The 26,579-nt window shown below is 41.7% G+C and overlaps 1 protein-coding gene across 3 annotated transcripts in view; it reads left to right on the top strand.

The window, feature by feature from the left end:
* tmem132e (transmembrane protein 132E) overlaps positions 1-26,080 on the top strand; it is a 386,941-nt gene extending 360,861 nt beyond the window's left edge. For 2 of the 3 annotated variants that reach the window (XM_077206566.1, XM_077206567.1), the window contains exons 6-9: positions 2,958-3,163; positions 7,170-7,446; positions 15,895-16,089; positions 21,971-26,080. In XM_077206566.1, the coding sequence (XP_077062681.1) occupies positions 2,958-3,163; positions 7,170-7,446; positions 15,895-16,089; positions 21,971-23,041 (1,749 nt within the window). In that variant the 3' untranslated portion in view covers positions 23,042-26,080. The remainder of the gene's footprint in view (positions 1-2,957; positions 3,164-7,169; positions 7,447-15,894; positions 16,090-21,970) is intronic. The other variant, XR_013195659.1, reaches the window with a different exon arrangement.
* Positions 26,081-26,579: the final 499 nt, after the last annotated feature.

Consider the following 26,579-nt stretch of genomic DNA (forward strand, 5'->3'; position numbering starts at 1 on the left):
TCAACACAGATAAAAGTGCATCTGCTAAACTGTGTGACAGCAGCTTGGATGGTGGAGGGTTACAGGAGGTGTTTGTTGGATTAAACACAGCTGGCGGGTGTGTGGAGCTGGAGGCCTCTCGATGGGTGGCAGTATCCTGACCTCGCCCTTGCCACTCCTCTAGAACAACGCAAGGTGCCAGGGCAGATTAGTGACTCCGTGTAGCTCTGACTTCTGGCTGGCACGTAAAAAGTACTTTCAGCCGGCCCCTGCTGGCTAGTGACGCCCACAGTCCTTAACTGCTTTTGACTTAAAAATTATCCATCCAAGTTTATTAGAAGCCCCAGGAGCAAGTGGGTCAAGACTGAGCTCACATCAACAGAAGTGGCACAGCAGGAACACATTCACGAGACTGTAGAGTGCAGTGGGAACCAGACAGGACATAAGAAACACTGCAAAACTACTGCTGCTTCTGTTGTGTGCCACCCACCCTAGCTATCGATAGTAACAATACATTAGTGACTATTTTTATTGGGCTAACTAGTGTTAATATTACTGTTAAACAATAGTTCAACCACAAATGAAAATTACCAGTGCCAAATGGCGTTTCAAAAATAATGACTTTCCTGAACACTCCCCATATATACCATTGGTCGACAGAACACATGGTACAGCCCTGAACATTTGCCATTGGTTGAGCTAACATTGTGTAGTCTGGCTGATTGGGATGCAAACAGAGCAATATTCTGATACCCCCACATAGTGTTTTTGACTTAAAGGGATAGTTCACCCTAAAATGAAAATTCTGTCATCATTTACTCACCAACCTGATACTCACCAAATTACTTGTTCCAAACCTGTATGAATTTCTTTCTTCTGCTGAACAAAATTTTGAAAATTGAAAAAAAAATAATACTCAGTCAATGGGGCCCATCAACTGTTTGGTTACCCATATTCTTCAAAATATTTTCTTTTGTGCTTAACAGAAGAAAGAAATTCATACAGGTTTGGGACAACTTGAGGGTGAGTAAATGATGACAGAATTTTCATTTTTGGGTGAACTATCCCTAGTCTCAAAATAGATTTTACCTGCATTTTATTGATAAGAATTGAGTGTAGGTATGATTGATCTTGGTGGAATGGTTGCTGCAAGGTAAAGTAAGGAGAACCCTATATCAGATCTAGACAGGTGGTGCTGTGGAGGAGGAAGGCTAAGGAAAATTATCTAGCACACTGTAATGAGCTGGAGCAGTTTGGGATGGGAACAAATACGGTTGTGTAGATAAGAAAAGGAAATTGATTGGCTGTGCAGCTGGCTTGAAAGAATATAAAGCTACTTGGAAGAGTTTCACGACTGACCTATTCATCTGTACTACATATTAAGATGGAATAGGAGAAAATATCATCGACTAAAATAAAACTAATTAAAATAAGGGAATAAGAGGGAATTTTTTTTATTTTTTTTTTATTTTTTTTTATTTTTTTTATTATCAAAACTTTACTAGTGAGGTTTCTCTCATCTAATTTCAGGCCAAGCAAGGAAATGTTTCATTTGCACATGAAAAGCGCTCTCTGTACCTCCTGTGCTGTTATTCTCTCTACTCTTTCACCATATGTCAGTTTTTTTTTTTTTTCAGCAGTATTATTCATAGTTTTTCTCACTGGATAACAGTCCCTTTAAAAAAGAAATGAAGTGGGCAAGCAGAGTTTCCCCGCAGATTCTCCTAAAAGCTACTGGGGAGAGAGCCATCTCCTCTGATCAATTCCCCGTATTGATGGTATGGATAAGAGAGGGAGCTATCTAGCAGTCCTACATATTTTATTACACAGATATCCCCCACTATGATGAATCTCCAGTCTTGGATGGACTGCAGCTCCCGACCTCCATTTGAGGGAGATTAGGTTCTGATTACAGTGTCAGCTGCCTTAGAACCCTAGATAAATCATAGGTGGGACCCCAAAGCAAAGCTTCAGCTATCTATTACAGTAAATGATTTATTATTAAAGACTGCTGACTGTACATATGAAATGTGTTGGCAGACCAGAAGGAATAACGGGGGGAGGAGCTATTCTTTTAGGTTTTTTTGGTAACCCTTTGAGTGCGTTAATGAAATTTCCACAACTTGGAGATTTAAAAATGTGTGTGTAGCGTGTTCATTGATGTGTCTGTTTGTGTGCTCAGAAAAAAGGCAGAATGCAGTGAATAACAACTGCTGCTTCGAGAAAAAAAACAAAAAAACAATGCCTCAGGAAAAAAGCTGTCAGACCCAGTTCCTATGGGGTGTTATTTTAGGAAACATGTTTCAAGTAAAAAGACCTCTTTTGCAATTTAAAAATACTTTTGAATGGATTATTTTCATGGTTTACTTGATGCTTTTCAAAGTGACTCAGAATGACACTTTAACCCTGGTGCTAATTGATTTGAAAGAGCATTTATTTGAAACTACGCCTGCCATTTAATTTAATATATTATTTAGTACAATTATTATATAAAAAAAATAATGTGATGCATGTGGTAAAAGAAAAATCGTGTTTTTAACACCTTATCCATGCAAGACTGCGGGCTACTTGGCATGGCAAACCATACTTACAGAATAGTGGGGAGCTGTTCACATAGGATGCATTCTTGGTTCAAAAACAGCTGAACGTAGCACAATGCAGTGGTCTGTTTTAAACTTGACACAGCTTCTTAAAAGCATGTTGCTCATGATGTGAGATGCTAAAAAAAGGCCCGTTCGGTCCCCATCTGTGGGGTGAAGACTATCAGGTAGTCTGCTGTGGAGTCGTCATCATTTTGAGGGGATTTCATAGCAAATATTGATATGTGATTCATTTTGATTTATTCAAATAACTGTTATAATTCACGGCCTATTACAAACCGACATCCTTGCAGTAGCCCGTGACGAGCTTTTGTTTTGTGCAGACTCTCCAGAGGATCCAGTGAAAGCAATCAAACCTCTCTTTGCTCTCCTCAACAGGTGTCCATGAACTGTGACTATGTGTTTGTGAATGGAAAAGAGACGCGTGGCTCCATGAACGCTCGGGTGATTTTCAGCTATGAGCACCTGAGTGCTCCTCTTGAGCTCACTGTCTGGGTGCCCAAACTGCCCCTTAAAGTGGAGCTCTCAGACAACAGACTGAGCTTCATCAAGGGCTGGAGGGTGCCAATCTTACCCGACCGCAGGTAAGACACCACCATATCTGTGCTCTCAAATATTCATGCACTCATAATGCTGTTTGTAAGCAATAAGGTACATGAGACTGTGCTCTATCGTGAACAAGTCACGGCTGAAGGGCGTTATTAGGCTGCAACCCCTTCAGCCGTGACTTATTCACGATACAGCACTAGCCTCGAGTACCTAATTGCTTTTATAAAACAGTTACCACACAATACAAATATTAAAGCCAAAAAATGTATCAATGCAACTTTGTAAAATCACTAAAAGCCTTCCTTCTGCTGGAAAAAATAGTCCCTGACCGTAAAAAGCAACAGAAGTTACATACATTATTTTGCTATTAGATGGGGGCAAAGACTGTCTTTATGAGTAGTCAGTCAATAGACTAGAGAAGAAATTTTTATATTGAAAGGACTGAAACTTGTGAACACGGGAAAAGAAGACGGAACTAGCGTGTCAGGGCACGGGAAAACCCCTTAACTGTTAAAAGGACAAGATATCGCAGCAGACATTTAAGCAGATTTTTTTATTATTACGAATATAGAACTGCCCTGTAGGAAAATGCTATATCTACCGTAAATGCAGGTACACTCGCTTACTCAATCTCTCACAATACTCTAACGTTACTCGATAAGCTTCAGAACATATTTTTTTACGTTGCTAAGAGTGGTTGCTAGGAGTGTTGTGTAGTGATACATAGAACCGTTGGGTGAAGCGGTCATACCCGTGTTTTATCGTGAATAAACAAAAGCAATTGACCAATCAGAACCAAGAACTGGAACTAACCGTTTTATAAATGCATATTAATTTTCCCAGTAGCACCTTTAATGTATGTTTTCTTTTATTTTGCTGCTTGTTTATTTAAACGTAGCCTAATACTTGTAGGTGATGTGAGGGTGATAAAGCGGTGTAATATTTTAATTAGTGTAGTTGTTAAAATCTTTAATGCCAGGTCACTAAGGGCTGTGTTAGTTACAATGAGACCATGGAGCTGATGCCGCATGAGACCCGAATGTCATTCTTCATACAGCCCATTTACTGTGACAAATTTTGACAAATTGAAGCTGCGGTGTTGTAGTACAGTGCACGGCAGAATATCAGCACAGGCATTTTTCATGAGGAACCTCTCCAGAATTAATCATGATGGAAAACATTCTGGTAACTCACTGGTATCATTATTGCTCCCTTACAGAGGTCTTTCTTTTGTGATGTAAATCTCTAATTAAATGCATTCAAATGGGCCATTAAAATGGAAATATGATCTGATTTGGTTATGCTAATCCTGTTTAGGTGCAAATCGTCGATCTAAATCTAGCCTTCATGTAGGGCTGGCGGTATGACGCATGTACAATGCAAAGGTAGAAATAAGTCATCTATTACAAATTCAGCTATAGAGATTTAGCTTTGATATATGAAATAAAATTGGAACATTTAAAAACATCATATAGCTGCTAGAAAATCTAGATAGTGTATTGCGGTTCCTATTATCAAGCCGTTGTAAGCAAAGTCTATAAGTTTCATACGGACAATTCACACACACAATACAAGCGTGTCATTACATTTGCATTTGACCTCAATTTGAGTGCCTTTGATATAGCTTCCTCCCAGGACTTAAGATCTCTAAGGCTTTGTTCACACATACAATCTCTGCGTGATCGGCAAGAAATCTGATTTGTTTTTCAGATGCAATCTTTATCCCGGCGCCTGCACTGTCATTTTGCAAGTGAAGAGATCTGATCTATTGAATTTATATGGTTGCTATAGTAATGACTTAAAAGTTAGCATGGCACCAAAAGACATACGAGAGTAGCTGTCACCATGGAAGGAAAGAGAAGATGACAAAACGTAACATTTTGTCTCTGCTGATATTCTTGACATCTTGTCACAGTGCGGAGCTACGGCGCATAAAACCCAGCCATGGCACCAGCTAATCTGATTAATCTCATGAATTCTTTCAGTTCCTTTTTAAATAGAATAATTTTAAAAGAAATTTAAAAAAAAAAAAATAATGTGTGTAATCTCTGCAAGCTTATGAATTTGTGTGGATGACACTAATAGCAGAACATAGTCTGTTTTTTTTAATCTACAAAACCAGTTGTTTTTAAGAGACCCTAATAAGATTCACGTTGACAAGTCCAACTTCACTTATGTAATGCTGCATAAAATCGCCTATCAAACTATGTGGTTGATTGGATTTGAAAGTGTGTGTGTGTGTGTGTGTGTGTGTGTGTGTGTGTGTGTGTGTGTGTGTGTGTGTGTGTGTGTGTGTGTGTGTGTGTGTGTGTGTGTGTGTGTGTGTGTGTGTGTATTATCTTTTGCTGTGTCAGTAGGAAATATCAGTTTGCATTTCCAAACATTAATTTGACATTAATTTTATGCCCAGTGAGATTTCTGTAGGAGTCTGACAGTATATATAGTTTGTTACCATTTAAAAAAAAATACTTTTTCTGTTTTAATATATTTTGTCATTTAATATTACATTTAATGTATTCCTGTGACCAGTCTTCAGTGTCACATGATCATATAGATGCTAAAGAAAAAAAGTCTTATTATCAATGTTGAAAATAGTTTAATATTTTTGTGCATTTATTTGAAATAGAAATCTTTTGCAACATAATACATTACTTTTTTCTTAATCTGATCTAACCTGAATCTAATCTAATCTGATCTAGCTCTGTCCATTTCATTCCACTACATTGCTCAATGTTAAGACGTGTCAGTGGGCAGGTTTCTCGCATTGGCCTTCCACACCAATTGATTGATGTAGCTCACTAAACTGGTGAAACAGTGATGTGTCTGCAAAACCTGACACTCATTTTTATTGGATGAGCAAGTTCCCGTGCATGAAATCTCCAGTTCTCTTAACACCCTAATGAGTTCAAGCAAGGCTCCGCTCTTGAGGTGTGTTCTTCTGGTCTGAAACTCGCATTAACCTGTGTGAGGATACGAGAGAGTACAACTGTCCTCAAGAACACAGAGAGCTTCTGTCTGCCAGGTTCTTCAACTGATGCGAGAACCTCTTGTTTTTCCGTGTGTTTAAGCCAAAAAGAGAACAAAGTGCTGATCAACAACTCATTTCCACTATTATAAGTCTTCTACTTCTGGTTTGTGTGCCTGTTAATCTCTCTTTGTTGCTGAGAAGTAACTGTGTCTCCTTACATGATAACGCAATGCTTTACATTCTGTTCAGTTTAGGCTTATCTATGGGTAGGTGTTGTCAGTCACATGTGTTGTTAGACAGCTGTCTCTACATCTGATTAGTTATGTGTGTAGAATGGGTGAATCTCTCATGATCCACCCAGCCCTTACCCTGCTTCCTCTCGCTTTCTTCACACCGTGACACACTGCCAAGGGAGCAGATTAGATAGATTGAATGTGATGGTATGTGTGAGCCATGTAAGAGTCACTGATGTGAAAACTCTTTGAAACAGGTCTCCAGATGATGCACTTTTTCATACTGTTATGCAGTTCGGTCAAACATTTTGGAGGGAATTCATGATGGAGCATTGTTTATATGCACACATTAGCTATTTTAACACCCAATGCACTTAAGAAATGCAAATTAATTAGGTAATGGCACAAGCATGCCAAAAAATCTGTGCCAAACACAATTTACTCATAACAGTTTTAGAAGCGGGTACAGTACACTTCAGTAACATTCTCCATATAGAAAGTGCAATGAGTCTGAATGCATGTCTTATATTGTGCATCATTTGCAGATCATTGGATGAATAACTGTTGAAATATATATACATACACACACAGTAGTCAACATTTGAAATGGATCAGAAAAGTTCATCAAAGTTGTCCTAAGACAGGAACGGGTATTCTTCAAAATGCATGTATAACTTTGATGAAAGATTTTGATCCACTTCAAATGTTGACTACTGTATATTGGATGGTTGGATACAGACAGTAAGAGACGAAAAGTCACACTAACATGCATATGAATGGTACATATATTCTGGTCTATTTCTTATCTAACTCACAGTGACCTCTCACTCATCTCCTCAGAACGGCCAGAGACAGCGATGATGATGATGATGATGACCGTAAAGTGAGCCGTGGATGTACGCTTCAGTACCAGAGGGCCCAGGTTAAGGTTCTGACCCAGTTCCACACTGCTTCTACTGAAGGCACAAACCAGATGATCACTATGCTGGGTCCTGACTGGCAAGTGGATGTGACTGAGCTGGTGCAAGACTCTCTGAAGGTGGTAGACGCCAGGGTGGCTGAGCTGGTGGACAGGACGGTGCTTGTGGCCAATGAACTTGGATCATCCACTCTGAAGGTAGAATACAAATAAGAATGGACCTTTTAAATTTAGGATTGATGGAATAATGGGGCGAGAGGTGAATGGAGCTCTCAATACCATATTACAATGCAGCAATTTAATTTAGCTGTATTACATTCTCTTCATCCAACATTATTGGACACTGGTCCTAACTCAATGTTTTTATACCTGTCAAGACATGATGCAAAGTGTCTAAGGGACAATTGTTCAATCCCTTTTACTGTCTCATATATCCAAGTGAAAAACTTTACTTTCACTCTCTTCCCTGATGTTATGTTTTAGACACTGGTATGGTGGTCTAATTTATTTTATTTCAACTTTTTTATTTTATCAGCTAGCATAATAAAATCAGAGCAAAGTAAAAAAATAACATAAAATAGGCCACCCTGTCAGTGTTATAACATGTCAAAACATAACATCAGGGAAGAAAGTGAAAGTAAAGTTTGTACTTGGAATTATGAGAAATTGTTTAGTTTAGTTTAGTTTAGTTTAGTTTAGTTTAGTTTTGTTTTGTTTCATTTTCTCATCCTTTCTCTTTTCTTTTGTTACAACAACTGCTCATAGTCCAAAGTCAACCTAAACACACAGACGTCTAAGAATATACATGCATTTTTTTGATAAAATCAATAGGGGTCCTAAATCAATATTTCAAATTCTCATATTTAATTTATCTAAGTTAGCTCTGCGGCTGTCTTTGTCTTTTAATACCCCGTTAAAAAGCTATTCATATGCATATTTAGTCCCAGTAGGCTATTCAGAAACTGGGATGTTTGGGAAGAGAATTATCGGTGCTTTATAAAAACTTCAATAGTGTTAAATTGGGGGAATCATTCTTGAAAGTGGAGTTTTCTCTCTATTGTATCAGCACACAATCAGTTCATTGTGTCCAAACAGAGAGAGATTTGATTGTTCATGACAGCTTCATCACACCTCTCCACAGTGCTTTCTGTTGTTTGGCTTAAAAAAAAACTGTCTGTTTTTGCCCATAAACAAATTTGAGCATAAAAGAAAAAGTTTGCTAATTTAACTAGGGAAAACTGCAAAGGCCATTAATAATTAATGGCCAATGCAGATTTCGAATGTTTTTGCTGAATGCAAGCTGAAATAAACGAGTAGCATCATTTCACCCTTACAAAAACGAAAGAAAAAGAAACAAGGGAAAGGTATGAATAATGTTGTTTATTAGTCGACCACACCAGAGTTTTTTAGCTTATTTGGTGGGTCTTTGATCTTTCTCTGCCAGAGCGCTCATCCTCCACCCGTCACTTTGGACTGAACACAAAGACGCTCCGCCGTTAAGCTTTGAACGTCTCTCGTGACACATTGTTTTGATAATCTTATGAACAGCAGAAGGTATTGCTGACCCCTTCTCAACATCGACTGAGCTGTAATGGTCCTGTGAATCAATCTACAGTAGCATTAAGTGTACAATACTTAGCCTATGAGCCTGATTCTTTGTATTTCCTATGACTTAATTGGCCCGCCAGGTCTACCAAGTACAGTAATTAGGTTTTGGGGGAATAGGCAGTCCCTTTTTAGCCTTTGAGCACACTCCATTCATGCATGCAAAGCTCTGGTTATAATGCAAACATCAAAAGAAGGTATATCAGCAAGTATAATAAAACTAATTGCTACCGCCTGGATCCCAAACAAACTAGCCATTCTGGCAAGAATTTGTTTTTAGTTCCACTTTTTCTATCTGACATTCCTTTTCTCTCCTTCAAATGCGCTGCATCTTTGAAGTTTACCTGGAACCTAGGAAATAAAAAATGCAGGAACAAAACAGTTTAGTTCAATTATACATTCATCTGCCCCCCCCCCATCTCTTTTCCAACCGGAGGAAGGGAGTGAGGATTGTATAGGACCGGATAGTCAATAAACTGTAACAGCCTTCTACAAAACATTAGTGCATTGGGACACAAACAGTGTGCACCTGGGACATATGGGTCGCAATTCTAGGCTGGATCAGGAAAAGCCTGGGTTGAGCTCACACACACCAAGACAGCATCATGTTCTTCGGCGAAAAATGAGGCTAAAAACTGTATTTTCTTTGCCAAAAGATGGTTGAGCATTGCCACTTCACAGACGAAGTATAATCAGCAGTTTGGCTAGTTCATAAACCTACATCAGCGGCGAGGGCTTTTAGCTGGAGAAGGGTAATTGTGAAGAGGGAAGTAATAGCAAGTTGGAAATGGAAATGTTTGCTGTAGTGGTTGGAGATTTTTGAACACCATTACCAGTCATTATGGACTTTATTGGGCTAAATTATAAAGAGCAAAATTTGCTTTGCTCCCTCGTGTGTGGATAAGTGTAACCAGCTCTGACTCAGCTGTGATTAAGACAATAATAAGAAGGTTATATTATTTTTCTTTATTCAGTATAGCTGTAATTGAAAAGATAAGATAATGAGCTCACTGACATTTGCACATGGTGTAAAAGGAAAGCAAAAACAACTTCAATTTCTGTCAACATCTTTTAGTGTTCTTTACTAGTCATAATTCTGTTCCCTTTCAAGGGAACTTCGAGCTGCGTCAAACGCTGCGGGAACGCCCCTGCGTTGTGCGTCATGAAGCACGTATGGAATCAGCCCAATGGAGAGATGAAACGTCATAGGCGGGTGACGTCATCGACCAGGAAACTATAAAGCACCCCAAAAACACAAGCGCATTAGCTTCTGTGCTTTCAGTCGCGCTACATGTGAATCTGTCCCTGTGTGATATTGTCTGTCTTACATACCCTGCACCACACAAACAATTTATCCCTATATATATATATATTGAGAGATTATGGCGGACGAACAGCAGTTTAGAAAGTGTGTTCCTCCCTGCTCGCGTTATTTAACGAGCGGGGATACACATGATCTTTGTGTTGTTTGTTTGGGAGTTCAGCATGCCCAGTTTGCTCTCGAGGGAGCAGACTGTGAGCATTGCGAGCGTTTGCCGTTAAGGACGCTCCGCTCCCGCCGGTCGCTCTTTGAGGAGAGCGGTTCGGTGCGCGCTCCCCGCGGTTCGGGTCCCGCTTCTGCCGAGGCAGAGCGGCGGCGCTTATCGTGGGGATCGCAGATGGATCTCACAGCGGGGTTTGAGACGGGCTCTGCCTTATCTCTCCCTTCACCTGTGAGATCCAGTGCCTCAGTCCCGGGTTCGGAAGCACGCGCTGCGGTTTCTTCCGCTCGGGCTGAGGCACCAATGCTATCCAGTTCTGAGGAACTTGATGTTGTTAGTGTTGAGGGAGATGTGGAGGATTCGCCACCCCACACTCCTGAGAGTGATGAGCTTATGGAGGTGTTAACAAGAGCTGTTGAAAAACTTAATATTGAATGGCCAGTGACTAGACAGGAGTCTGTTTCTAAATCAAAGTTGGATGAGAGATTTTTGCCGTCACGTGTGCAGCCTCCACGCCGGTGCCTGCCGTTTTTCCATGATCTCCACACCGAGGTGTCGAAATCATGGAGAAAACCGGTGTCATATAGAGTGTTTAGTCCCCAGACTTCAACATACGCTAATATTATGGGAGCCAAGGCTCATGGTTATGGTGCGTTGCCTCGTGTGGAAGAGACGCTTGCGAGCCATCTCTCCCCCGAAGCAGCATCATCTTTTAAGGCACCGGCATTACCCACCAAGCCTTTAAGAAACACTTCGGCTTTGGTGGGTAAAGCATATTCGGCAGCAGGTCAGGCTGCGTCATGTCTGCATACTATGTCAATCTTGCAGGCATACCAGGCTGATCTGCTAAGGGACATGAGTGAGAGTGAGGAGGTCAGTACTGACGTAGTTCGCGAACTGCGTCAGGCTGCTGATTTATCCCTGCGTGCCACCAGAGAATCGGCCAAATTAATGGGTCGTTCTATGGCAGCTCTGGTGGCCGCAGAAAGACATTTGTGGTTAAATCAGACTAATATTAAAGAGAGAGAAAAAGCTTTTCTTTTAGATGCTCCTCTTTCTCCCATGGGGTTGTTTGGTGATGCTGTGAATTCAGTTATCGATAAATTCCAAGAAGAAAAGAAACAAACTGCAGCTTTTAAAAAGTTTCTTCCCCTTAAAGTTCATGTCCCTGGGGCTGCTGGGCGGGAGCAGCCCCGGCCGTCTTCGAGCTCATCACATAGAGCGCAGCAGAGGCAGAGTGTCGCGTCTCGTGCTCCCCCTGCTGGACAGTGGGCTCAGCCGCGACACTCTCAGCCGAAGCCTTCTCCCAGTAGAACTGATCTGAGGACAGTTATATTGGCTAAGAAGGCTTCGGCTAAGAAGAAGTCCTGACGCCAAGCCGTTCAGGATGCTGAGGGTGGTCCCCACCGAGGCGGAAAGGTGTTCACCTCTTTTTACGGTGCCCATTCCTCCTCGGTGCCCTCAGGGGCTCGTTCTGCCAACCCCGCCTTTATGCCGGGGCACAGACGATCCCAGCGAGCGCTTTCCCGAGGGACGCTCGCTCCCTCTGAGGAGGGTCTCAGAGCGGTCAGACCAGTTGTTCCCTGCCGGTGCGCCGTTACAGGGCGCTGCGTCTGCTGCTCAAGTTACACCAGAGGCCAGTCTCGAGAGGCTGGTACCCTTAGTAGAATTTCTGGCAGAGTGGAAAAGCCTTCCAAAAATATCTCATTGGGTCCTGCAGACAGTAGAAAAGGGTTATGCTATCCAGTTCAGGTGTCGTCCACCAAAATTCAGAGGGGTTCTGCACACAGTGGTGGGCCCCGAGCAGGCTCTGGTATTGGAACAAGAGGTGAAAACGCTCCTTCAAAAAGAGGCTATAGAACGGGTTCCTCCTCCCAGTTTGGAGTCAGGTTATTACAGCCGATATTTCATCGTTCCAAAGAAGGATGGGGGGTTGCGTCCAATTTTAGACCTGCGCATATTGAATCGCTCGGTAGGGAAGCTAAAATTCAAGATGCTCACTATCAAGCAGATCGTGTCTCAAATCAGGTCCGAGGACTGGTTTGTCACGATAGATCTGAAGGACGCATACTTCCATGTGTCCATCCTTCCACAACACAGGAAGTTCCTGAGGTTCGCCTTCGGGGGCGAGGCGTACCAGTACAGGGTTCTTCCGTTTGGCCTAGCTTTATCTCCCCGCACTTTCACGAAATGCATGGATGCAGCACTAGTGCCTCTGAGGCTTCAGGGCATTCGTATTCTCAATTACATCGACGATTGGTTGATTTTAGCTCAGACCGAGCAGATGGCGGTTCGGCATCGAGATGTCGTCCTCGCTCATATCAGAAAGTTGGGGTTGAGGCTGAACGCAAAGAAAAGTGTATTATCTCCTTCCCAGAAGACCACTTTTCTGGGTGTCGTTTGGGATTCGGTATCGATGCGGGCGCGACTCTCTCCGACCCGCATCGCTTCGATTCTCTCAGCTGTGAAACAAGTGAAGCTAGGCCAGCTACTCACTGTCAAGCAGTTTCAGAGACTGTTGGGTCTGATGGCAGCAGCGTCCAACGTTATACCTTGCGGCCTGTTGTACATGAGACCGCTACAGTGGTGGCTCAGGACCAAGGGATTCTCCCCGAGGGGAAATCCGCTCCGCACGTTCAAAGTCACGCGGCGCTGCCTTCGTGCTCTGGTCATGTGGAGAGAAACTTGGTTCCTATCCAAAGGTCCTGTGCTGGGGGCTCTTTGTCGTCGCATAACGCTAACGACGGATGCTTCCCTCACAGGGTGGGGGGCGGTCATGAGTGGTCGCCCAGCCCAAGGTCTGTGGCAGGATCATCATCTTTCGTGGCACATAAATTGTCTAGAGATGTTGGCTGTGTTTCAGGCTCTGAAACACTTCCTAACAGACCTGAGAGGCCATCATGTGTTAGTTCAATCAGACAACACGTCGGTGGTCTCTTATATAAATCATCAGGGGGGCCTGCGGTCTCGCCGGCTTTACAAGTTGGCCCGTCAGATCCTCCTGTGGTCCCAAGGGAAGCTACTATCTCTGAGAGCAATGTATCTCCCTGGGTATTTGAATGTGGTAGCAGACTCCCTGTCGAGGCAGGGGCCGAGGCCAGGGGAATGGAGACTCCACCCCGAGGTGGTGGAGCTCCTTTGGTTGAGTTTCGGTCGCGCCGAGGTGGACCTATTCGCTTCCAAGGAGACCACTCATTGTCATCGGTGGTTCTCCATCACTCTTCCAGCCCCCCTGGGGTTGGATGCTATGGTGCAGCCGTGGCCGAGGTCACGTCTGTACGCCTTTCCCCCGATTGCTCTGTTACCAGGAGTTCTGGAGAGGGTCCGCCGGGACGGGGTCAGTCTACTACTAGTAGCCCCGTTCTGGCCGGCCCGAGTATGGTTTGCGGACCTGATTTCTCTCCTGGACGGTTCTCCTTTGGAGCTCCCGGTCAGGAGGGATCTACTCTCCCAGGCGGGGGGCACGATACTTCACCCCCGCCCAGAATTGTGGAAACTGTGGGCTTGGCCTCTGAGGGGGCCCAGCTCATAGACTCCGGTCTCTCAACCGAGGTTGTTGAGACCATTCTTAACTCCAGAGCTCCATCCACGAGGAAGCTTTATGCCTTGAAGTGGAAACTTTTCACTTCTTGGTGTGGAGAACACCTGCAGGACCCAGTTAACTGCCCAGTGGGTGCAGTGCTGGAATTCCTGCAGGAGCGCTTCTCCACAGGGTTATCCCCCTCCACACTAAAGGTGTATGTGGCGGCACTAGCTGCTTACCACGTCCCTTTCAGTGGAGTTTCTCTTGGGAGACACCCGCTTATAACTCGTTTCCTCCGTGGCACTTTGAGGCTGAGGCCAGCAGTTCGTACGAGGGTGCCGACTTGGGATCTGGCCATTGTATTAGAAGGTCTTTCCCTAGCTCCTTTTGAACCTATCGAAGAAGTTCCCGAGAAGTTTCTCACTTTTAAGACTATCTTTTTGCTTGCTATCTCTTCACTAAAAAGAATCGGAGATTTGCAGGCTCTGTCGGTTTCACCCTCGTGCCTGGAATTTGCACCTGGCATGGTTAAAGCTTTTCTGCATCCTAGACCAGGTTACGTTCCTAAGGTTCCTACTAATATTGTTAGACCTACGGTTCTGCAGGCTTTCTGTCCTCCTCCATTTATGTCATCGGACCAGGAGAAACTTAATTCACTCTGCCCTGTTAGGGCATTAGACGCTTATGTCCACAGAGCTGCCCTGTGGAGGAAATCAGAACAACTTTTTGTATGTTTCGGGCCACCCAGGAAAGGGTGTCCGGCGTCTAAACAGAGAATGAGCAAGTGGGTGGTTGAGGCTATCTCACTTGCTTATGAGTCGGCTGGCCAGCCTTCACCTTTGGTTGTCCGAGCTCACTCTACCAGGAGTATGGCTGCTTCTAAAGCTCTTTTGTCGGGGGTTTCCCTGAGTGATGTTTGTGATGCGGCTGGATGGTCTTCACCGCATACTTTTATTAAGTTCTATGACCTAGACTTAAGCTCTACCCCTGGGGCACAGGTGCTCTCGTCCTCTGTGCGCTAGTCTCACATGACGGTCATTTGGTCCTATGGCGACGTGGGTATTCGCGTTCCCGCAGCGTTTGACGCAGCTCGAAGTTCCCTTGAAAGGGAACGTCTCGGTTACGTATGTAACCCTAGTTCCCTGATAGGGAACGAGACGCTGCGTCGCTCCGCCATACTCCCGGCACTCCCGTTAGCGCTTCCTTCAAGCCTATCAGAAGCTAATGCGCTTGTGTTTTTGGGGTGCTTTATAGTTTCCTGGTCGATGACGTCACCCGCCTATGACGTTTCATCTCTCCATTGGGCTGATTCCATACGTGCTTCATGACGCACAACGCAGGGGCGTTCCCGCAGCGTTTGACGCAGCGTCTCGTTCCCTATCAGGGAACTAGGGTTACATACGTAACCGAGACGTTTGTCATTGAGAGACTGAAGTGTAGGCTGCTGGCAAAAATTCAGTTTCTTTTAAAATTCATCCAATCTCTATGTGCTTCTCCCTCTTATTGTGTCTTTCTCGAGGCAAAAACGCTCCATGTAGGCTGCCTTTTTCTTGTCTTGCAAAATGTGAGTTTAAGTTAATCTTTCTGAATTATTGCTCATAGACTCATTTTATCTAACTTTTGGCGCTGTGTGGCTCTTGGGATTCCCAGGGTCTCATGGTTCAGCAAATACACACAGGGAAAAAATGAGATTCTCTGACCCTCCTAGTTGTGCCGCCCCACTTGACTTTTCACTCGGTAAGTCCCTGGTGACCTTTAACGGTGGTAGGAGGTGAAGAAACTGTGACATAATGGGTTTGAAGTGTCAGGATTTATGTGGAGGCCGAGCGCTGGCCGTCCTCTGGAGAAAAAAAGCATTTTCCCATGCTTCCTTTACTCAGTGGGCTGCATCTTGAATATGTGGGATTACTCACTAAATGTTTCTATTTGACAGGCATTGTTATTTCACTCCTCCCCATTCTTTCTTCCATTTAGACTGTCTTTACTCCTCCATTGTCTTTCGGAGTGTGAAAGCTCATCTTGTTTGGTTGATTTCAGGTTGAATCCCCACTGGCAGTGGAGGCGGTACTGGGTGAAACGCAGTTCTTTGTGGTAGACGAGAAAGTGTCCATTGCGGAGCTTCGTGTTCATGCCATCTCGGGACTGGCACTTAATCTTCAACCAAGCCCTGGCAACAGCCATACCATGGTTGCCAAGGCAACTGGCCTGCAGACACTCTCCACTCTTAAGCAGGTATAGTTGATCCCTTTATTGTTTTTCACACCTTCTAGAATAAATGGCATTTCATCTGGCTGCCTTGACAGTATGTTGTTACATTTTAAACAAAATACATTTTTTTAATGTGCAGTATATTTGATTTGTTGCTGGTCCATGGCAAGGTATCATTAACTAAAAACATAAACATCAACTGAAATTGAGTAAAACATACAAACATTAGGCTTATGAAACGGTGTGTTGAAAACCATGTTACACCTTTGGTGTTCCTGGTAAAAAATGACCGTCCTTTTAAAAAATGCTTGTAAATCCCTCACTATGCTATATTATCTCCAAATATTGGAATCAATCTTTTGGTCAACTTGTTTTATTTCAATAAATACAGGAATGCATTTCTTTTTTGGAACTGATTGATCGTAAGCCTCATTGATCTGAACGTAAAGGGGAACTTGGCAACTATTTCAACTTAATAAAACCGTTTAGAAATCATTTGGATGGTTTAATAACCTGTTCTGGTGAGAATGGTGACTTTCCCTGCTCCCCCCAGCGTTCCCAGGCGGAAAACCAACCTTGCAACATGGGGACTAACGTCCCGGTAAGTTGGAAATAGGAAGACTCGTGAGAAGCGAGAACGAGCGAGAAACACAAACTGCTTTATGGCAATTCGACATTAACACACACGCCATATGATACTGTGTATGATGTATTACCCACCTCGGTAGACATAGCTCCACATGATAAAGTTGGCTGGCTCCGATAATAACAAATGCACATGAGCAGCGGTTGAAAGGGGGAGGAGGGTGTCGCAAGTGAGTTTTTTTACGACAGTGTTGTGAAATATATGCCCCACAGCTGTAAGGGGAGCTCTTTGAGACAATATGCGACAACAAAAGTTAAAATCAGCAAAGAAATGGCTAGAGTTGCTAAGTTCCCCTTTAAGCACCTCAGTGTTTTGAGTGAAAAAAGCATTATTTTTGAATAATTTTGTCATTATTCAACAAAAATATTTACACCGTTTATCACACTAGTGTGCTTTAATGTTTAACCAAGTTTGTTTCAAAATGCTTTTATTTTGTAAAAAATGGAACGAAGTCACACTTGTGGTGTTCCTGGCCAAAAATGATCGGCCTATAAAAAAAAGTTTATAAATCCATCGTTATGCTATATTATTACCAAATATTGGATCCAATCTTTTTGTCAACTTGTTTTCTTTCAAATAGGATGATTGATTGATTGTAGAACTCTTTGATGAGAATATAGCATAAAGAGATTTATAAGCAATTTTTTTGTAGGCTGGTCATTTTTAACCAGGAACACCACAAGTGTAACCAGGTGTGGGGAAAGAATCACCCAAAAAGTAAAACAATCTCCCAAATAATTGAGAAGTAGTTACACCCTGTGTGAGCAAAGTCAGTACATTGTAGTACAATGCGATAACATTAACACTTTCAGGAAAAAGAAAATCCTATCAAGGTCAAAAAGACCCGAACACAACATAAGGGTTAAGCTAGTTGCCAAAGCCACATTTTCTAAAACGAATAAATAAAAATGAATGAATACTGATTTTATTTAAAAAAAAACGAATAAAAAGGACAAAAACGCACAAACAAATTGCTAAAACATTAACTATGGGCCCTTTCACACCTACATTGTTTGGTCCGGACTTTCGGACTTTTTAGTTTGGTCCTAATCAAAATTAATGAATTAATTAAATTTGGTCCGACGAAAAGAGGTAGTCTTGGTCCGGATCAAACTGAACAAAGGTTTGGTTCGTTTCTAGTGTGAAAGCATTTCTGTATGGTTCGGACTTTCAGACCTTTTACAGGAAGTTCCGGTGGTTCCCACATAGCCGAAAAAACAGAAGGTGGCAGGAAAGATGAGCCGTGGTAGCACATGGGGAGAGGAGGAAACAACGTTTTTAATTGAAGTATGGTCTGATGACATAATAATAATAATCGCATGATTGCAGTCTTCTCCTTTCCTGCCGGCTACGATAAAATGTTTGCACGACGAAGACGTTCATTTTGCGAATTTGAACTAGCCTTGTGTATAGTTGGTGCTGCAGGTAATTATGCCATAAAAATAACAATACAGTTGCAACGATATGCGCCTGTTCATTCATGTTTTCAAAGTTACCCGCCGAATTGACAACACGCTGACGTCAGACGCACGTCCATTTACAAACCAATCAATGTCAAGATGCAGCCCACATAGATGATGACGACAGGACGCAAGTATGTCACGTAAAGTTTTTTAGTGCGCTCTCATAATTGCAGTGTGAAACCAAACCAAAACTTTCTGAAAGTATAAAATGTATCAAAACGTGAACTTTGCTTCGGACCTTGGTACGGACTTTCAGGTGTGAAAACGCCCTATATCTAAAGAGAAAACTAAATATAAACAGAAAATCTAATTCTAAATATTAAAAATAAACTATAATAGTATATCAATCATTCTAAAATAACACTGTTACAAGCTCTAATAAACGTGTTCAAGATGGTCTACCAACTCATTCTTTCCCCCATTTTCAGCTAGTCAACGCATAAACCAGCATAGACCATCTTATGAGTAGACTAAACCAGCTACAGACCATGTAAAAACATCTGAAGTGCATATTTTAGTTGAATTGTCACGGTATCGTCTACTGTATGTGAATTTGTGTGAAATATAACAGGTCTTATAATTTACATTCTTAGGCCCTGAATGAAGGTGCGTGTCAAGTCATATATTGTGTAACTAAAATGATCACACTTGTTTAGGGGCAAGAAACACACTGAAGAATCTTAGTTAATTTATACACCAAATACAAACTTGTATCTTCGTGTAATCGTCTAAATATTGACAGTATCATTTGTCATTATATACCCCTCTGCAGCTGAGTCCATGGAAAAGCCCTAACCTTTGGCCTCCTGCAACTAATTATGCAAGTGACATTTATGTGAAATTCCTCCTTGTTGCTCAGGATTATTCTGCTCCTCAATAGTTTACACTGGCTGGACTTAGCCTCATATTGATGAATCGAGTCTCCATGAAGGTTATACACCATTGGCAAATTAGCCTCAGCAAGGCCCTCACTACTTTAATAAAGGCTAGTTTGGCATTCAGACATATTCAAATCTCCTTTAATATCAGCACACCAAATGAGCAAGCATCTCGCTTATTAAGAAGCCACCGCCACCTCTGTTCTCTCGCGTTCTCGAGTGTCATCAGGGCCGCTCCATGCATTTGCTGTATAATCTTTCTCGAAGCATTAATTGGAGCGCATTCACTCGAATTTTCAAGTGAAGACCTCGGATGCTGCCAGGCTAATTTATACAATGTCTTGGGCAGGTCACGGAGCCCTGCCGCGAGAGCGTAGGGCCTTTTTTTCCTGCTCTGTACTTAGCCTGTGACCAACATCAGACGAGGGTGGCTGCTTTCAATTCACGCATTAAAATCCAGCGGTTCTCCCCCGCTCTGTGCTTCGCCACCTTTGGTTTTAATTAGCGTAATGTATCAGTCTAAGTGCTTGTGGAGACTGTGCAATAAACATCACTGATGTCCCTCCTCCTCCTCCACTACTACCAGTCCATCATTTCAATCCTTCAGTGCACTTGCCTACTTCACCTCTGCAGTCACAAAATAACAGCAGTTTTGCAATCGTTTCTGCCTTCAGTTTTTTATTGTTTGATTTTCTGGTAACACTTTACAATGAGGTTCAATTTGTTGGGATTAGTTAATGCATTAGCCATCATGAACATTGGACAATAATTCTTTACAGCATATATTAGTCTTTGTTAAAATGCATTAATATAATTTAATAATTGATTAAAAGATAATTATAATTTCTATATATGCATTAAGTTTTAAGTTTAGAATAAATTACCATTAATGTATGAACAAACATGAATTAACAGTGAACAAAAGTGAATTTAGATAATTTAACTTTTACCTAGATTTTTAACCTAGTCTTGGAGTTAATTAGTACACATAATTTTATTTGCTGACAATACATTAACTATTATTAATTTCTACAAACTTGAAATGTCATAACGTATCATTGGCCCTATTTGGACGGTATATGTTTCTCACTTGGACGTCCATAAAATTAAACTTGCATGGCATTTCAAGATTTTTACGCAGGTAGTGGGAGAAAAACACTGACATTCTGAATTCAGATGGCAATAAACCAAAGTAACTAAAGTTAACAAATTGAAGCTTGTTGTGTAAAGTGTTACTGATTTTCTTGCTCTTTCTTTTATACTTTAGATGCGCCTTGCTTTTGTCTAACTGGCAGCCTTAAATAATTGATTTTGCTGAATGCTGTTGTAAGCGATTATTCCGTTTTTAAAGTTCCAAGTGTTTTGGATGTAAGAACACTTTACGTTATAGTTTGTTACGTACAGTGAATTCAAACTTACTTTCAAGATAGAGCTCAAAAACTTTTAGCAGTTAGAAATAAAATTACTTATCTATGTAAAATTTACAGTGTCATGTCCCAAAAACTGAAGCCTGTAGAAGAATCAAGGACCATGTGTGATTGATGTAATTTTATTTAGTGGCTAGAGTGATCTCAAAAGGTCTGCGAGGACATCATGTCATCTTCAATGTATTATTCAGATCATGCATATCAAAGACTCTCTTCATCTTGACAAGCAGTGTTGACAGAGCCTGAGCTCGAATGTCAGAACAACCTTGAAGTTTGTGACGCGACAGAAGATATTTTTTTACAGCCTCACAACAGGCTGTTGCTGAGGCAGATAAATACTTCTCTTCCTGAATATAAAAGCAAAGCAACACTTCATTTCTGACTAAAAGCACTCTGGCAGAGTGGTTTTATTTTGTCTGCCTGCCAACAGGTGTAAGGTGTTGTGCTGTTCCTTTAGCAGAGAGCAAGAGCAGGAAAACAACTGTCAAGCTCAGGCTTGTTATGAGGTGACAAGAACACAAGCGTCGCGCCAGTGCTGCTTCCCCTCAGTCTATTTCTTACGACTAAAGCAGGCAAGCACCTCTGATGTTAGCTGTATTTTGCTTGCTCATGACAGTTGTCTTTTATGGACCAGTAAATTTAGGATAATTAACATTTAACTCTTTCCCTGCCATTGATGGAATATTCCGTCTTTCTGCGTTTTCACTGTTATATGGTTAAATTCAATAACACATCTTCTAATCCGTAATAGAGTCCGTAATATCCGATCAAAACACAGGTGAAGAAGAAGCAGAAACAAGCGATAGCATATGTAAACAGATGCATACGTAAAATAACATATAAAAATAAAAAATAAAAAATAAAATAAAATAGCATATAACAACTAACATTTTGACATATAAATCAAAACTGCCTAACATTACCGAATGAAATGTTGACCCAGGATGACCTATTGGATGGTGAGGATTTGGGGGTGTTGATGGATTTAATCTAGTCCATGTATGTTTTGATCATCATTCTGAATCCCATCCAGATGAAGTCTTTGACAAAAATAAAATTTTCTCAGCTTTTTGCTCAAAATGTTGAGAATGCATTAAGCTAGAATAAAGCAGGATTATTGTTGTTTAAAAGCAGAGGGTCTGTTATTTCTTCAGATATTCTGGGGGCCATGAAAGTTCTGTGAAAATGTTAAAATGCTGGTGCTGGCAGAGAAAGAGTTAAAAGAAGTTTTGAAAATCAGGAGATAAAGGTCGAAACACTTCCAATATGGATAATTTCGTAAATGACGCAAGTGCTTTGTTTGCACAAAAAAAAAATCTTAATTTACCACTTTATTTACAAAATATGAATCTCCAACACTCATTCAGTGTGGGCCCCCCTTTAGAGTGCATCACAGACAACAAAGTAAGAATTCAAAGACAGAATTCGAAGGCTAACTGTTGTTTACTGGTTGAATTTATGCTCACAATTTCTTTCGTTTTGTGTTTTTAGGAGGCCAGTTTGTCCATCTGGGTTTACTACAGTGACAATACCGCCGCCCCCCTGAGTATGTACGACCCTAAAGACTACAACCTCAATGCCTCCACAGCAGACGATAAGGTGGTTTCGGTGGCTCAACAACCCCAGGGGCGGTGGCCAGTCATCACTGCCGAGAGTGAGGGCACAGGAGAGGTAGTGCACGTGGAGATGACCATCAGTGAAACCTGCCAGAAGACTAAACGCAAGAGTGTCATTGCTTCATCTCCTGTGTTCGTCAAAGTCCGCTTTGGACCAGATGAAGACTCTGAGGAGGAAGTGGATACAGAGACTGAAATAGACACTAGAATGGCTTCCAACACGAGAAAGCCCGCTGTCGATCCCAACGTAGGTGGTGGAGGGTATGAGCCATCTAATGAGCAACCTGCAAGCGTTCCCATTGATTACACCAACTTCCCTACAATAAGCAATTCTGAGGAACCGACTGAAGAAGATGAGGAGGATGACGAGTTTGTGCACAATCCCCGTAGCATGACTGACCTAGAGATCGGCATGTATGCTCTCCTCGGCGTGTTTTGTCTCGCCATTCTGGTCTTTCTTATAAACTGCATTGTGTTTGTGTTGAAGTATCGCCATAAGCGCATCCCTCCTGAAGGCCAAGCCAACATGGACCATTCCCATCACTGGGTGTTCTTGGGTAACGGGGAACCCCTGCGCACCCAGAACGACCTCTCGCCTCAGACGGTGGAGAGCCCCAGCAACACCTTGGAGGGGGTACAGACATGTTGTCACGGGGACCACCACAGCAGTGGCAGTTCGCAGACCAGCGTACAAAGCCAAGTCCACGGCCGAGGAGACGGCAGCTCCGGCGGTTCCACCAAAGACCACGGCGAAGATGCCAGCTCGCCAACCTCCAAACGCAAGCGTGTCAAGTTCACCACCTTTACCCTTCCCACAGAGGATTTACCCTACAACTCCATCCCCATTGCCAATGAAGAGGACATTCAGTGGGTTTGTCAAGACATGGGCTTTCAGGACCCAGAGGAACTGCACGACTACATGCGCAGGATAAAGGAAATAGCCTGATCGGGTTATATGCTTTCTAAAGACGTTCCTTTCTATTTTTCTCTCTCTTATTTTTCACTCTAGAGGAGGTACCTTTCACGAAAAAAACAACCAAGGCCTAATGTCCAGTTTTGTTGGGGTTTTCTGCACAGTGCTGTTTCCCTTACACATTGACACTTGTACAAACTTAAAAAAATATATTCATGACGCTGCCAGGGAAGCCAAAGACAAGTCTAAGGGATTCTAGCTAAAATGGCTTTAGCGGTGTGTGTGATTGCTGCTCAGTAGAAGGGTGAGTGTACAATCTTTATGGGAAACATAGACTTTTCTTAGTTGTGAACACTAATGTCAAAATGGATCCCTGAAGTACTCAATCATGTGTGGGTCACCCTGCTGTGGATGGGATCTTTCTCAGAGGAATGCCTGGACTCTTGGCACTGTGTCCATTTTTCTTCTTCTCTCTTTTTTTTTTAATCCAACAGATTCTTCTCCTACAAAGAGGCCTTTGAAGTGCAGATCTACTTTTGTCCCAGATTTGTGTTTGAGATGGATCATTTTCATGCCATTGTTGATAAACCTGACACTTAGCCACAGAAACTGTCAGGGATGTTCGTGAGAACGTGCCATGGATTCTTTTCTGTCAGTGTTGGAAAGGTGGAATGGTTTTATCCCCCTGCCCCTCTTTTCAGCGTTATCTCAGTTCAACACATGCCTTGGTTGTTGAATTAGTTATTCGTCTGTCTTTGGTATTTCATACTTATTCTCAATCTGGATCCCACCTCTGCTTCTCTCACTGTCTTGGTTAAGTCAAATGCCTTATTAAATGAATCTCAATAGTCACAACCTCTCTCTGTGCTGACACCACATATATTCATATTGGTAAAGCCTAATTTATACTTCTGCGTTGAACTCACGCCGTAGCTACGTCCTAGGCTGTGTGTGGCACGCATACCCTTCGGTGTACCCTGACGTGCACCTCTCCAAAAATGAAACAACGCGTCAATTCTACGCGGACCGCAAGCGCTGTAATTGGTCTGTAATTGGTCTGCTCCCTCGGGTTTCACATACTCCCTCTCCATGTGTAATTGTGTGTCAACGTGGACACCGACGCAGAAGTATAAATGAAAACCAACGTGTAGCCTAGAGCGTAGAGGCTCCGGTGTAGGTCTGACGCAGAAGTATAAATCAGCTTTAAGGGCCAAAGCAAGGGGCAACTCTACTGATGTCTGTATCACAATGAAATGTGTCGGCATGGGGAAGACGAGAGCTTGTACATTGTGGAGTTAGGTATCTTCTCCAACATTCCTCTGCATGAATGGAGACTTGGAGGCACAATTAGCGCAATTTGGTTTCTTTTTTACTTTGTATATGTTTGTATTGTGAGAATTATCTAATCATGCATAAATGATAATAGAGTACATATCATGTTACCATGCATTACATGCATGTGTCAGACCCTCCCTCCTATGTACATACCATGTTCAGTACATAACGACTGCTGACCCTTAACTCTTGATTACTCAGTTAGCCTGAGAAATAAGGGAGGCAGATGCCATATAGGAACTCGGCAGCCAGATACTTGAATTTCAGTGAGGCTCTTGTTTCTCTTTTTCTCTCTCTTTACTGAACTCACCGTGAATTCCCATCCAGGTGGTAATAGAGTTAAGGATAAAATGCTATGCAAACACACTGGAGGGGTTGATTATTGTGGTTAGGCAAATCTGCCCTAGATATTATTATAGCACCACGGTTACTTTCATTAATATAACAAGAAATATCTCAAACTAGTTGTAACATCTGCCACAGTGTAAATTGCAGGTTTTGAGATTTAAGTTGTTGTTGTTGTGTTTTTTGTTGTTGTTTTTTTACTTTGAAACACGCTAGATTTGTTAAAGAAAACACCACAAAATGCGGTAGCACAGTAGATCAAGCCCAAAAATTGAAACATTTACTAGTTTAGAAAGGGTTAAGCTGGTAACGGGTCTGGAAGCTTTTTTTGTGGTGGGGCACAAAGTTGTATCTGTATTGCTGCTGACCTATCACAGGTTAGTTTCAGGGTTACAGTCGTCGTCCCCCCCATCCCGCAACCTCCTGTTTCTTCAGGATGTCTAAATTCACACACTGTATTAAATGCTTATTTCCCACTGTGCTTATTTGTAACATGCAGGATTTACCTTTGACTTGTTTTTAATAGTCTTATTAATCATTTTCCTGTAAATGGAGGGAACACCTATATTTGCTTTCTTTGTTTTATAGTAATTGTATTATATTATTTTATTTTTTTTAAATAGATCACCCCTAATTTAATCAGGGGCCCTTTGCACTCCAGATAAGAGTCACAGAGAATTTAATATTTACACCTCTCCACCTTTCTCAAATGATTTGTTTCACCCTTCACCCTTTAAAAAAAAAAAGGAATAAATAAACCCTCAATCATATGATGTCTGATGAAATGTTAATTGATGATGTAACACGTCAAGGTATTAGGTTTTGATTGACAGCTGGAGTGTTGGTCAAATGTTTAGTTTGGCCCACACTTTATAAAAAAGGAGGCTCAGAACTGAATGTAAACTTTTCAACTGTACCTTGGCGATCAAAATTAACATAATTTCAATGTATTATTAAGGTCTTCTGATGGGGTACACAAGACTCGATATGACTACTAGCAAGTCTCTGGTAGCAGCTCATAGACTTTTTCGTTTTCTAAAATTATTTTTCTTAGTGTAACATCACCATCAGGACATTTTTGGTTTCATATTGTTTTCTACTTTCAACTGATGTACGTATGTATGTATATGAATCAGCAGTTGCAATATTTGTGCTTTCATTTTTCTTTTTCAAGAGGAGCTGCTACTAGGCCTTTGCCTTGACCACATGCTGTGTTGTGGTGTAGATTTGAGCTGTACTCTATGACCTGCTGAAGCACGGTACTGTCAGCCATGTGCTGTCACACCCTTAATGTACAGAGCACTGTTACAACATCCTGTATCCTCCCTAAAAAAAACAACTGTTGTATTTCCCTCCTTATATGTAAGTACTAAAGAAAATACGATGCATAAACTCGGTGTTATGTCTTTTACTTGACAATGTGTCTGTATTTTAATGCGCTATCCAAACAATAGATTTCTGATCCTACTTGAGCTGTTAATTTATAAAGACTATTGTTGTTTGTTAATAATAGTCCACCGTGAAAAGAAATGGATATGAAAAAAAAGTTCACTTTCAAGCTGTTCCTGCTGTTTTATTTTATAACGGCATTAGTAACATCAGCGCAAAAAGCAAGTTGTGTTAATACCAGAAACATTTGAAAAGTTAATGGGGTCAATTTGGACTTGTGAAAAGAAGTGTACTTTATTTAATCAAATGTGCACAAAACTTGCAGATAATATAACATTAACGAAATAAAAAAATATATAGGCAGAGTGCACTTCCATGACTGTTTCTTTACACACTTAAGTACACTTAAAAAGTGCACTTGGTAATAATGTCAAATGTTTTACTTTAAAGAGCATGGGAAATAATTATGTTTTAATAGTCTTTTGTCAATCTTTCATAATAT

Source organism: Siphateles boraxobius, unplaced genomic scaffold, assembly GCF_051911475.1.
Source record: "Siphateles boraxobius isolate OS27281-9 unplaced genomic scaffold, OSU_SipBor_1 56, whole genome shotgun sequence".
In the NCBI taxonomy this organism is placed as follows: Eukaryota; Metazoa; Chordata; class Actinopteri; order Cypriniformes; family Leuciscidae; genus Siphateles; species Siphateles boraxobius.